This window comes from Rhea pennata, chromosome 1 (assembly GCF_028389875.1).
Source record: "Rhea pennata isolate bPtePen1 chromosome 1, bPtePen1.pri, whole genome shotgun sequence".
NCBI classification, from domain to species: domain Eukaryota; kingdom Metazoa; phylum Chordata; class Aves; order Rheiformes; family Rheidae; genus Rhea; species Rhea pennata.
In genome coordinates, this window is record NC_084663.1 from 182,715,199 (window position 1) to 182,729,197 (window position 13,999).

The 13,999-nt window shown below is 37.5% G+C and overlaps 1 protein-coding gene across 2 annotated transcripts in view; it reads right to left on the reverse strand.

Moving 5' to 3' along the window:
• Window positions 1–1,515: 1,515 nt before the first annotated feature.
• SUGT1 (SGT1 homolog, MIS12 kinetochore complex assembly cochaperone) overlaps window positions 1,516–13,999 on the reverse strand; it is a 37,156-nt gene continuing 24,672 nt past the window's right edge. For both annotated transcript variants that reach the window (XM_062566925.1, XM_062566923.1), the window contains exons 11-13: window positions 8,384–8,474; window positions 6,613–6,794; window positions 1,516–5,971 (exon numbers count right to left, since the gene is read on the reverse strand). In XM_062566925.1, coding sequence (XP_062422909.1) covers window positions 5,870–5,971; window positions 6,613–6,794; window positions 8,384–8,474 — 375 coding nt within the window. In that variant the 3' untranslated portion in view covers window positions 1,516–5,869. The remainder of the gene's footprint in view (window positions 5,972–6,612; window positions 6,795–8,383; window positions 8,475–13,999) is intronic.

Here is a 13,999-nt window from a genome sequence, read left to right on the forward strand (position 1 = left end):
CAAGAGAAATTGCTCACCAGTGAGGAAAAGGTTTCTGACCTCATCCCTGTTGCTTAGGCAAATTCTGCAATTACTGGAATTGATCCTATTAAGTATTAATTCTAAAGAAAGTGCTGAGTTGAAACACTCATGAAGGTGGAAAATTTAGGACTTCTAGCTTTGGAAAATAAAAATAAAGGTATTACATTGCCTTCTTCCATACCGTATGTCTTGAACCGTACCATTTTATTGCTGGAGCCATCTGCATGAACCTTCATAAACAGAGTGGCCTTATTTTTCCCCAAAGTTAACTTTTCGGAGCATTTGTTTTTGTGACTAAACAGCCCTTGAGATGTTGCAAGCCTAGTAATGTTATTAGCATTGCGTGACATACACAGAAGAGGAATTAATTTGACATAATCGTGCTTTAAAAAAAGCCTTATGTGGAATGCTAAACTGCATATCTAAAAAGCAAAGTGTTAAATGAGAATAGAACAAAACACCAAATTCTGTGCTCATCATGATCACCTTTAATATAAGCCTCACCTTCCCTTAGTCTGAAGAACAGATTTGCTTTGAAAGATTTAATTTGAAAACTTCTTAAAGTGGGATTTAAAGACCCATTAAATTTGCAGTTTTGCTTTTTAAAATGAAAGTGACCTTGATTATGTTGTTTTAGAAGCACATCATTCATATGCTTAGAGAAGTCAGACTTTTTTTTTTTTTTTACACTGCAGATTAAACAAATACATAAAAAACCTGCAATTGCTCTCTGTGCTTTTTCAAACATAGTAAGTGTAGCAGTATCTTTAAGTACATGTTCAAGAACTGTCTGGAGACGAAAACAAGGAGATTAGTAAATGAAACGCTCAAGGGGAAGAGTGAGTGAGTAAGATGAACTAAGCTGACACTACCTTTCACATGTGTTATGCCACCTTGAAGGAGCACATGACATGCTCCTCGCCAGCCCCTCAGTAAAACGCATTCTCCTTCAGAAGACAGAAACAAGCATCTTACAGGTCATTTCCATGTCTATACAGTCTTAACGGAATTAACCCTAAGAGAAAGCTTGTATCAGCTTTTTGCTATAGGCAGTTGTGCAAGTTGTGTAAGTAGTAAGAGCCTGCCCTATGCATGGATGCTTTAAACACTAACACCTACATATATGGACAAAGAACATATGGAGGCAACAAAAAGAAAATTTTCAAGACATATATGCATGATACTAGGAAAACCAAGGTGGTCATAAGCAGTCAAAAATCATGTAAGCAGTGTAAAAATCATGGAAACTACACACTGCACAAGTATTAGAGTGCACATTTTACCAGTTTCCAAGAAGATAAGCACCAAGACATCTTTCCTATCACATGCTTCAGATCATCAAATTTATTTGTTAGCTATGTATAGCATTCAAATATAAAAAGCTAAAAAGACAGCTCTCTTGCTGAGGCGAAGGTTGTGGAGTTCTTTTTAAGTGCAACATCTAATTTGTAAGAAAAAGCTTTGAGGCAATGAATAAGACCAATGATCCAAAAGCAGATTGGTAGATGGGCAAAAGACTTCATTATTTATTTCATAAGGATGAAAGATATAGCAATTTTCACCACAGCGGAAGCTCAGACTACAGTTCAGCAAAGTATCCACATCAATCCTATTCATTATTGCATAGCATTTACTTCCTTTAGAAAACCAATGTTAAAGGTAAGTTCCCTCTCCCCACCCCCCCTCCATACACCACAAAAATAAATCTTGCGTACTAAACAGTTTACAACATGCACATGTGGAACATGCACATGTGGAACAACCAGGATTGGGGGAAGCTCTGACCTACACTAGCGGACACAAATTCAAATCCTTTCTTTGGCCATAGTTTAGGGGAGAAGGAAGGAAAAAGGAACATGGTTTTAAACAGAAGTGTTTCTTTACCAAAGGTGGGTGGGTGTTAGAGCACTATAATTCAGCTACCCTTAAAGCTAAATTACCCATTTGAATGGGTACTAAGAGGATTAGGATGGCAGAGCAGATCAGAAGAAAAAGACTGAGTAAATTCAGGCTGATGGAAAGAGAAGGAAAACAAGCAGCAAAGCCACAAAGCTGGGGGAGTGGGGTGGGAGAAGCCACAAAGCAAGTGACTGAAAGGCAGATGGAGCCTGTTTTTCCACATCTATAACGTACTCTTTGCACTCATCAGAAGGAATACGAGTCTTTCCCTTTCTCCTTTTTAATATGAGAATCACTCTCCAACTATATCTGCATTAAGGAAGTAAAAAAAAAGATGCTCAGACAGAGGCGAGGTCTGTTTTCTCTGTTCTCCATATAATACTTCAGCCCTGCTAGAACATGCATAAATTCAAAGGAAATCTGGGTTGCAATGGAGAACAAACTGATCACTTGTTCCACGCACTTCAAAGATGTAAAGAAGCATAAAATAACTGTAGTTGACAAGCAGTGGATTGTTGAGGGAATAGACACTCCAGACTTGCACATCAGGGGCAAACACTGCTCAGTTAGACTGAACCAATTGTATCACCATTTTTTAGTTTTGAGAGGTTCAACTGATCTTTCAAAAGCACTGTACATATACCAAAGATGGGAGGCAATCTTACACTACAACTGTCAGACATTTTCTATGATGACCAAAACAGCAAGAGAGAATAAACCTGTTGCTGGTATAACATAACCTATTAGATTACAGATCTGCCTTTCTGTTCCTGTATTTGCAACAGGACCTCAAATTAAAGCTTTGAGGTGAAAATCCACAGGTCTTCTAGTAAATGCCACCCACAGATGACTAAAAGACATTTGTAAAATTGAAAAGATTTTAAATACAAGTAAAATATGGTTTTCTTTGTTCAAAAGAAAACAAAGACAGGACAGTAAAGTATACCAGCTTTCTCTCTGTCCACTTAGCCCTTACAGGTCCTTCTCCACTTCCAGCCAATGCAGGGACTGTGTTGGAACAAATTCCTCTCTCCTCTCTGTTGCTGCAGAAGCTCCCTTTGTACCTAGCCCAGTCTCTCTCTATTCAACCTCTGAGCTCCCTGCTATCTTTCTCTTGACCTTCATAATCCACCGTTCTGGAAATATTGTGTGTTATGAATTTTGTCAAAGACTAGAGATACTGTTCATGAAGCAACTTCTCCCAAATTTACAGGAAAGACTTACCTGTTCGTTTCATAAAAAAAAAAGTTGTGTCTACTACCATAATACAAGAGCTGCCATTACTGGTTCAGTTTTTAAGGTGCTGGTATTGCATTTAGATCTGCATACTTAGCTCACAGGATTGAGATGGACAAGGAGGTCTACCACTTGATCACTACAAGTTTTAGCCTGAAGCTAAAGCATTACATTTGCATTACATATGCCTCAAGAGTACATAAGTACCAATGCATTTTATTTTGCTTTTTGCCTTAAGCTAAGTGAATTGAATCCCAAAGCAGTGAAACAGTAGCCACTTAAAACAAAAATATATTGTGCTTATCTGACAAAAATATTCCCATGGACTTTCTGGAAGTGAAAGTAGATGGAAGAACACCTACTACATTCTTTACATTAAGCAAAAAGAATTTGATTGGCAGAAAACATCTCCAAATTACTTTTCCATTTCTATTTAAGAGACTTCTCTAGGCTTTTCACATAGCAAGTCTTTCTAAGCACCAATAAGTGTTCTGAATGACATTTACAAAGCAGGGCTGGCCAGGAGACAAGAACCGAATTTTTCATGAAAAAGTTAAGCTCAGGCATTTGTTTTCATTCTGCATCAGAATGGAAGTCCCTGTTCCAAATCAAGTCCCCTCAGATGTTAGCATCCCATAAAGATGGGAAATGCCCTAGATGTCGAGCTACTAGCTACTCAGGACTTCCTAAAAGGTAAGAAATTCCCTACTAAGGCTAGGAAATCTTCACTCAGATATGGCAACAAATATACCCTTGAGAAACTCTTCCAAGCAGGAGGCATTTCTCAGTTAAGAGTCAAAGATAAGGCCTTACACACACACACTTCCCAAATTCAATTCATCTCCCTTCATCTTGTTCAAAGACCAGGATAACACTCAGTTCTGAAGGTCAAATTCAAACTTCAGAAAACATGACTCAATCCTGTAGCTAGAAGTGATTTAAAAAGAAATCACTGTCAAGCTTCCACTGTACAGATAATCACGATGTGAGTGCATCAAGAAACTGCAGTTTTGTCAAGACTGCAGTTACAGTCTACAGCTGGCAAGTAAGACAATCTCAAACCATTGCTATAGTAAACATCCTAACACAAGCTCTCTTCGGTTTTGAGTGATTTTCAGATCTCAGTACTACCACATACACATAGTAAAAGTACCATAAAAATAAAAAAAAATAATAAAAAAAAAAACTACTGTTCTTTTGCAGCATCACAGCAAAACCTAAATTTCTCGCTCTCATCCTCCGCAGGAGAAAAATATATCTTTTCTTCCTCCTACCAAAATTAGTTTCAGATGATCATTTGCACACATGTATTGCTTTATCAGCTGCAGGCTTGCAACTCTCTTCCTACAAGAAGAATTACTTTAATAGCTTTCCTACTTTCATTCTCACTGTAGTTATTGTCATGAATTTTGTCACAGTTATTTACTGTACTAAAATAATATATCAAATACACACAGAACAGGCAAAAACAGCAAACAATTTAGTCAAATTAAGAAAGCAAGGAAAAGTAGCAGCAAATCTATAGTAGCGTCCAATGGCTAACAAGGAAGTGATCTGCAGCTGGTTGACAACATATTCAATTCATGGAGTGTTCTGATTTTCTTTATTCAATTCATGAAGTGTTATGGATTTTCTTTTCTTTTTTTTCTCCTGAATTCCTGACAGACAGTGGCAGCTACTAACCATGATTGTGTCAGCTTCTTAAGTTCACATCCCCCTGCAGGCACAGGCAGGGGGATACAACAGACCACAAAGTACAGGCATGGACAGTACTACTTAAACTTTCCAGTTCTTTCTCTGTAAATACTCTTATTTAAAATTTTATCAAGATGAACTGATGAAAACAGAGAAGGATACATGGGCTGTTCTCAGATACAAATACAGTTTCCAGTATTTTTAAATATCAGAATTTATCATGATTGCTTCTCATCTTTGATTTCAGACAATTTATAACACATCCTTCTTTTTGAAGATCAAAGGTGGACTCACTTTTCTGTAGAAATTTCCAGTCATGATAGACTTTCTCCCTCCATCACATATGACTATAGAGATCCACCCATCACCAAGGTGAAAGAATTCACAACTGGAAATTCTGCATCTGTATCAAGAACAGTAATTTCATCCTTTGCAAAATGGCAGTTTTGCACCTATGCATGCCTTTTAAAGACAGTATACTCACTTCCTTAGGGAAATATTCTTAAATGACTCCCCCTCAATCAAAAACCAAAACTTTATTGCTAAAACGAAATGAAGCAGCTCCTATATAGAAAAAATTATAATTACAGTTTTATTTAGCAGAGTTAAAGATAGAACAATTTTAACACTGTTATTGAAAACTGTTTTTATCCAAAGTTGTCAAGTTCCAATAAGTTATTGAACAGAAATATCAGGCATAAGGCAATAATCCTGAACAGCCCATTAAGGATCACTACATCCCCAAAGAATAGACCTGATAAAGCTGGTAGAAAATTATAATGTGACTGAGTCAATTTTCAAAAACCCTTAGACGGAAGTGATGAAAACAGACTTCCATCGTTGATTAAATCTTTAATATCTGCAGATGAAGGAATTTATAAAGCACACAATGTAAAGATGATAATTCCCGTTTCCAAGGGAACATTCAGTGCTTTGAATCCAAGAATGCTATGTCCATACACAGTGGTCAGTACATGACTATGTCAATACACAGATGGTAAAAGACAAAAATTGAAGATTAGAATTTTTTCCATTCCATGTCATCAGGAGGGTTTACTTCTACCTTCCTTTTACCAACATCAGACCAGTTAGTGCTCAGAACCGTGCCTCCAGATTCCATCTGCAATATGAGAAAATATTTGTTAAGTTTGTAAATCACTAAAATTCCTTTAACAAGTCTTGCTTTTTACAGGAGACTGAATTCTTTAGTTTCATGAGAATTTGTCAAATTTCATTTAAAAGCAAGTTACATATCATTTTTGTGTATATATATTGAATAATATTTGACAAAATCATCATTCTCTAAACTTCAGCCCAAGGATACTATTTGACTGTACTGGACCTACTGAGAAGTTACTTCATTAAGAAGGAGCTTTCAAAGGTCCAGTCATGTTCTTGCAGAGGAGGACTACAAATGAAAGGAAGCCAGTATAAGCAATTAAGAATTTCTTCCCTTCATCCTGGGCAACTCTTCAAGCTCTAAATGAGCCAAAAACTATACTCCCTTAGGTTACATTGACTGAAGCAAAGAGAACAATGACAAGGCACAGGCTTGAGAGAGGCACATATTTGGAGGTGAAACACATTCACTAGTCCACAGTGTCGATTATACCAGCATCTCCAATTGAACTGCTGCCACTAATTATTCTACGCCCAAGGTTTTGATGATTAGAGGCCTGTCAATTTAGGCAAAGCTTAGTAAAATGTGTCAATGTGCAAGAGTTACAAGTTTATTTATAGAAACAAAGATTAAGGACTTACAAATGATTTGTTCATAGCACGTTTCACTTCATCTGTGCCATCTGAATAGATTTGCTGAAAGAGTTTATTTAAAGCAGCATCTCCTTCTAACTTTTCATTCTTCTCTTCTTCCTTGATCTCAACCACCAGTTTGTCCCAGTTCCTTGTATAGTGAGAGGACGATGGATATAAGTGCTGGGTATCTGAAAATAGAGGCTTTAGTTAACTAATTCTAGTATTTGGATTATGAACATAAAAGGAGTAGGGCATACAACTGGAAGGAAGGTTGCAACTGGAAATTCCTTGGTAAATGTTCATCTAAAACATAAAATGAGACACATGCAAACCATCAATGAACAAAAAAAATCAAGACTTTTTATATTTTAAGAGAATCTATGCAAGATGAAAATTGTCTAGATGCTAAGAGGCTTTCAAAATTAGCAGAGGAATGTAAAACAGACAGTGAAGTATCCATCATATCTGTTTTAAAATAGCTTGGCTTTGGCTTTAAAATAGGCCATAAATACAAATCAGAAAGTGGCTGAAGAGAAATAAGACAGTCTCTTCTGTGATGATAAATACTTCATAAAGTTGTTCTCGAACATTACAACTCAAGTCCAAACGCAACTGCAGTCAGTGAAAGTCTTTCCATTCCATAGGTCTTAATATCTAGCTTAATCTCTGATACAGTAATCCGCTGATATAGTCTAAGGGGGATACAGCAGAAAATAAAGTTAATACAAAAAGCAGCCCTAAGAAATGGAAGACTTAGCAAGAGAAATGGGGAGGAAAGCACCTCCTAAATATTATAAAATAAATAACAAGAAACAAACATACCACATTGCTGGAAGGAGTTAGGAAGGTACTAACATGGAAAAAATGTCTGAACAACTGAGTTGTAAAATGTTAGTAAATATGACAGCAAAAACACAGCTTTCATATGTATGTAAGTATACACACACCAATACATCCTATGAATTAGGAAACTTGTAACTGACAATATATGAATCCGAAAATGCAAATCAGTTCTTCCTTACAGATAAGCGTTGCAGTAACAAAGACAATTAAGAAGATGCCAGAGAACAGATTCAGCAGCTGCAGCAGTTTACTTTTAAGTAAACAGAAGGTTCATGTAGCTTAGCTATCCAACAATGAAATGGCGGAGAGCAGTAACACAAATAAGCAAGGCCAAAGTGAGGCAGAAGAGATTTTGGCCAAACCCTCCTTCTCCCAACCTTCACAGAACACCCACAAAGCACACAAAAAACCCACATCATACACTTAAAGGAAAGTTTGAGCTAAAGTTCAAGAAAATATATGAAACGAATGAATTGGGAGATTCAAACTCTCTCAAAAATAAACTGTTAATCTGACTCGAAAAAAATGCAGAAGTGCTACCTTGCAAGAGAGGTGGAATACTTGAATGAGAGTCAGTGAAAGTTAATAAATATTATTTAAGCAACAGTGAGAGCAACAGTGCAGAGCACTGCAGAACAGTGACCAAAATAGATAGCCAATGAAATAAGCCCCAAAGAAATTAGTGACAAGCACATACCCGAACAATCCATCAGGTTAATGAAAGTGATGGCTGACTGTAACAACTAAGGTTTTAGCAAAACCCTATAAACTACTTCTTTCAGCTGCTAGCAGTAAAAACGCCATGAGGCTTTGCATTGTAAATATGAAGCTGTAATATTATTACCAATATTTAACACACCAAATGTTCTAAATAACTGGAAGAAACTTGATAAAAGTGTTAAACTCAAAATAGTGAATAGTTCAGAGAACAAACCTGAGGTAAATTGCTTTAACTTAGGAGAATCTCCCTGTCCCTCTAGCTTCTCCCATCTTACAGCTTCTGGCTTCTTCATTTTTATCTCAACCTACACAACGCAAGACAAAATATAAATTAATCCAGATGACAAACAGTTCAGCCAAATAGTTTCAAAATAGTTTGATTTTTTAGTAGTGAAAAAATGTTTGTTTCAGAAAGGGTTGTTAATAAGAAGCCTGCATTGTAAAAACAATATACCTACCTCACAATATTTTAGTTGGTACATGACTTGAAGTCACATAACTTGCTCATATGTGGCTATATAGCACTCTCGCATCAAATCTTTACCCACTCCCCTCCTTTTCTTTTCAGTACCACCTCCTTTTGTTTATTACTCTTTGTAAATTATGGCATCCCAAAAGTTAACCATTTGTCCCCATCTACAGTGGCAGGAACCAGGATTCTTAAATATTACCTTTTCAGTATCCCAACTCTAATAATTCAATAGGCATTTTGAAGGACTGCAAAATACAAGTTTATCCAGATTTAAATTTCATCTAACAAAACATTTCCTATCTAATGCACAGCATATAAATCAGAAAAACAGCCCGGGACTATAAAGATCTTCCTCTTGCATAAATTTGGAATCAGTACGTAATTGGTTCAATGGACACATACATTAAGACTGCTAGAGGGTAAAACTACCTAGTATGCACCGACAATATCTGCAATTAAAAATGGACAAAAACTGCAATTATTGTAGGAGTAAAAGTTAGTGTGATGCCACGCTCCTAATCACAACTAGGTACAACCCCCTTTAGACAACCATATTCATGGTGTGGTTTTTTTTTCCATAGTCAACCTCATCCTTTGGCTACCGGATTACAAAGTTGCAGAACAGTCTGCAAAACAAGGACTGTCCAATGTCACTCCAGATGACAAACTCACTTAAACTGCCACGAAGCTTGTATGATGGTACAGTGAGCTTGAAATAGTGCTTGCTGAACTTCAAAAGTTGCTTATTTGCATTAATAGCTCAGCAGAGATGAGTTAGTTCTACCTAAAGCCACTATAACCTGGGGATCCCTGCAGACCCAAGAACAAAGGCGCCTCTGTAAAAGCTAACCCTAGAGATCCTAGCAACAAGCTCCTTACACAGCATCACGTTGATCTGAAATTTGAACTTTACTTAACTCACTTCTTTATTTTTATAATGCATCTTAGACTGCTGCTTACCTGCAACCAAATTGAGGAATGAATTTATTTAAGTTTCAAGGTTTTCATATTAACAACCATGCTGCATCACCTACATGTATTTGACTTACTACTCTGTTAGATATCTAGTGTTTTTAGTCACTTTTAGAAGTCACAAATAAAGCATCAGGATATCGCTTTTTAAAATACTGAAAGAATCAGTCACAGAATTTGATTACCAGAAGTTATCAAATATTGTATTACTCTAGCTATTCAACCTAGCATCTCTAAAGAAAGCCTACATTCCACAGTTTAGTATTGTAATCTGTAAGGACAAAACAACTTTCAGTTGACACTACATAGAGAAAGTATTCAAACACTGTGTCAGTAACTAGTTTGCAGTGAATCTGAAGTAATTAGCAAAGCTTCCTTTACTGGACTCTCCTAAAAAAAAACTCTGGACATTACAATCCCAAAGCTCATTTCTGAACACCACAATCGTAAGTCTGATGCTGCGCAATTAGCTTAAGGAAGCTAAAGTATTTATGTACCTGTAAGAAACAAGTAGTTCCATCAGTGTCAACACCAATAGTTGGGTTCCCCCCCACCATGGATTTGGATCTTAGGAGTCAAAACATTTAAGTTAATTAATTTGTCACTTACAGAGGCACTAATTAGCTACAAGTGAAACAGCATAATTTAAAGTCACCTGTCTCTCCTTCACTTCCCCTATGCGACTCTTCAAGCAGAGTATTTCAGCAGTAACAGTCTGCTACAAGGGAAGCAATAGGAATATGACTAGTCTAATCCAGTGAAATCTAATCCAGTCAAGTCAGAGCTAAAGTGAATGTACAAGCCAGGCATGATGGTTAAGATACGCTTGGAGTCAGGAACAGATGAGGAATGTAACAGAGTTCAGAACCCAAGCAGTACGCAGCGTAACTTAGGATGTATGACAAGGAACTGGAAGACTGACGGCCTGGAAGATAGAACAGCTGTCACTATTGACATGGAAGTCCTGAATGATGCTTCCCCCCAAACAAGTTTTCTTTCCTGTATGAAATCCCTGCTGTAATAAAGTACAAAACTTGAAAGACTTTCTGCCAGCTAAGGGTCAGTCTCTATTACCTAACAAAATCAGAACTCTTCCTCCTGCATTTTCACAACTAGTTCACAACAATTAGCTGACTGTCCTACTCATTTTCAGAAGCCTTTTATCAACCTAAAACTTACATCCTTCTGGCAGATTTTTCTGAAATCATCCAATCAGTATGTTAAACTAGTAGTCATTTAGTACTACTTTAATTTGGTTTCCTACAGAAACGACCAGCTGCTACATGGGTCAAGTTGTACCATTTAAGAATGAGCTTAGAATCATAGAATCGGTAAGGTTGGAAGGGACCTCTGGAGATCATCTAGTCCAACCTCCCTGCTCAGGCAGGGTCACCTAGAGCATGGTAGAGAGGGTTGCATCCAGGCAGGCCTTGAAGATCTCCAGAGAAGGAGACTCCACCACCCCTCCGGGCAACCTGTGCCAGTGCTCCGTCACTCTCACAGAGAAGAAATTCCCCCTCACGTTCAGGCGGAGCTTAGTGCGATACACACACTCAAAGCAATTTCTAGTGCTGCTTATCTTCTAAGCTTTCATAAGATCGGAATGCCTTCATAAGGGAAGATTTCACACGCTAACAAAACTGAATTACCAGCTTCGTTACACATTTAATTTGAGGAGGCCCTCATTTCAAGATTTTACGCTCTGCTTTATAGTGCATCTCCCTAAACAGTCTGTAAGAAAGAGTGAGGTCTTGATACTGATTGCTCAAGCCTATTCCACTTTAATGCTTGTTTGTTTGACCCCTTATTTAGCTTCCAGTCCTACTCCTACTTCTCCAAATCCCTTCACTATCTCCCCTTACCCATACACTACAGGCTGTCCACCAATATGCTTCAATATCTTAGGTATAGCCAGTTTCATCACATCAGGAGGGAAAAAACAGTCGTTAATGTGAAATAATGCTTAGTATGAGCTACTAAGCATGAACTTTCTCTACTCAGAATACAACCCTTCTCAAAGATCCCATATAAAGGCCTTTGATTATCCATGGCAGTACTCTGCCCACTTACACTTAAAAAAAAGGAAAAACTTCACTTTTGCTGCTACAATAATCCTTCCCCCTCCTTTTTTTTTTTTTTTAAAAAAAATCTACTAGTTCTTACATTTTCCTCTCTAAAACTGGCCCTAAGCCAATTACTACACAATAAACATCCCTAAGGAAGGGAAAACATTACAAACTAATTCCCAGTGGTTTTCTTAAATCTAAATCATTTCAACACCATCAAACTATAATTCCAGACAGCTGAAAAAATGAGACAGAATGCATTTATGACATGATTAAACCTCCATTCCATCTACTTCAATTGAAGTTACTCATTAGGCAAAGTGGCAGGCAGTAGCAAAACTAGGGAAATCATTAGCTGTATACCATTAAACAACCACACTTTCTTCACAAACAGAATTTCATAGCTTTATATTTTTAGAAGCATATTTCTTCAACTTGAGAGCTTTACTTGATCCAAAGGGAAATGATTTTGCAAGTCCCAATTATGTGCACAAATGGCAAGAAATACATTTTCATGAACTTTTAAAAGCAGAAACTGATAGCTATCATACACACACGCAAACAACACATCAGTATGGACATTTACATTCCATCTAACACATTAGTTCGCTTTTTTCTCTCCTTTGAAAAAAAAAGTGTATTTCTTGTCTAGGTACTGACATCTCAACTTTTTGCCAGCTACTCTGATTTAACATTTATTTCATAAAATGCATGCCTGTGTGCCTCAAGCCAATTTTGAAATAATGGATAGAAAAAAATTCCTTGCAAATTAAATACTTTGCATGTCACTAAAAGAAGCTGGCTCAGGCTCTTAACTGTTTTAATCAAACGCTACTTTAAGAACTCTTCTGTAACAAAGTACTCCTCTCCCCCTTTTAATGTTCAAAATGTTCAAGCTCATGAAGCTTGAAGTAAAATGTACAACCTGATTATTCTAGAACTTCAGGATTACTGTATATTAATCATACAGCAGGTGCTCAGTGTAACTGTCCAACATCCAGACTCTCACAGTTATACTTCACTCCTTCCTGAAACAGCTAGCCAGAAAACACAGAAGTGCAATGCAGGAAGAAGAGCTGAAACTGGCATTCATCAGAAACATGAACTAAAGGACAATGTAATTACTATAGGAATGCTACCTTATCCTCAAGATTTGCGCAGCAGATATTCCAAGCTTACTATATGCAGCAGACAGGAGCATCTCAATTTCTCCTTTATTCCTACAAGCTCTACATGGGACCTTCTCCCAGCCTATTTCAGAAGCTCCGATTGCTTCTCCCTACTCCTTCAGGGAAACAAATCTGTATTCTCCCCCTTACGCCTTCCCTTTATGCAGATGCTGTGAATACACCACTCCTTCCAACTCACTTGGTGTCATGCCCATTTGCTTTCCAGATTCCTCCCCTTCCCACCCCTGCTAATACTGCTTATTGCACACTTGCATAACAACTGGTTATTAACACTGAGCTCAGACAGACATCTGTAGGGAAGGCTTCCTAGCTGAAGTCAGTCACTTTATAAAATAAAGACAATTGTTTCCTTCAAAGAATCATGTAGGTTGGAAGGGTCCACTGAAGACAGAGTTCAACACCCTGCTTAACACAAACCCACCTAGGGCAAGCTACTCAGGGCTGTGCTCAGTTGAGTTTTTTGAACATCTCCAAGGAAAAAGTTTATCTTATCTCCCTGCTGCAGTGTCCCACTCCTACTACAAAAGTTTTTTCCTTATATCAATCAGAATTTCCCATGTCTGCCCCTTTATCTGAGAGAAGCCTGGCTCCACCTTTTCTATATCCTCCCACTAGGTAGCTGTGCATAGGAATAAAATTTCTCCTCAGCCTTTTCTTCAGGCTGAACAAACCCAGTTCTTCAGCCTCTCATTGTACCTCATGGGCTCAAGCCACCTGACCATCTTTGCAGCCCTCCACTAGACCTGCCCTGCTGTATCAGCATCTTTCTTGTACTGTGAAGCCAAAAACTAGACATAGTACTCCAGATGTGAAAAGTTCAAATGCAAGAGTAACCCACTTTATGCTGTGCTTTCTTAATTTAGATTTCCAATACTTTGAGCTCAAAGTGTTTTCTCACCTGGAAAAAAGCAAAAAGGAAAAGAAGCCTGAAATTTTTACAGAGCAATTCATACAACAGTGCATTGAAATATTGTGTGATAGAAATCTACCTCTGAATAAGAACAGAAGAGAGTCAAACTTGGGGCTCATCATCTAGAAGAAATCAAAACAATAGTGTGTAGGAGTTTCTTCTTGTAAAAGTAAGAAGATTTTAAGACTGTAGCAGAGATTGAGCCAAATTTGTTTGCAGT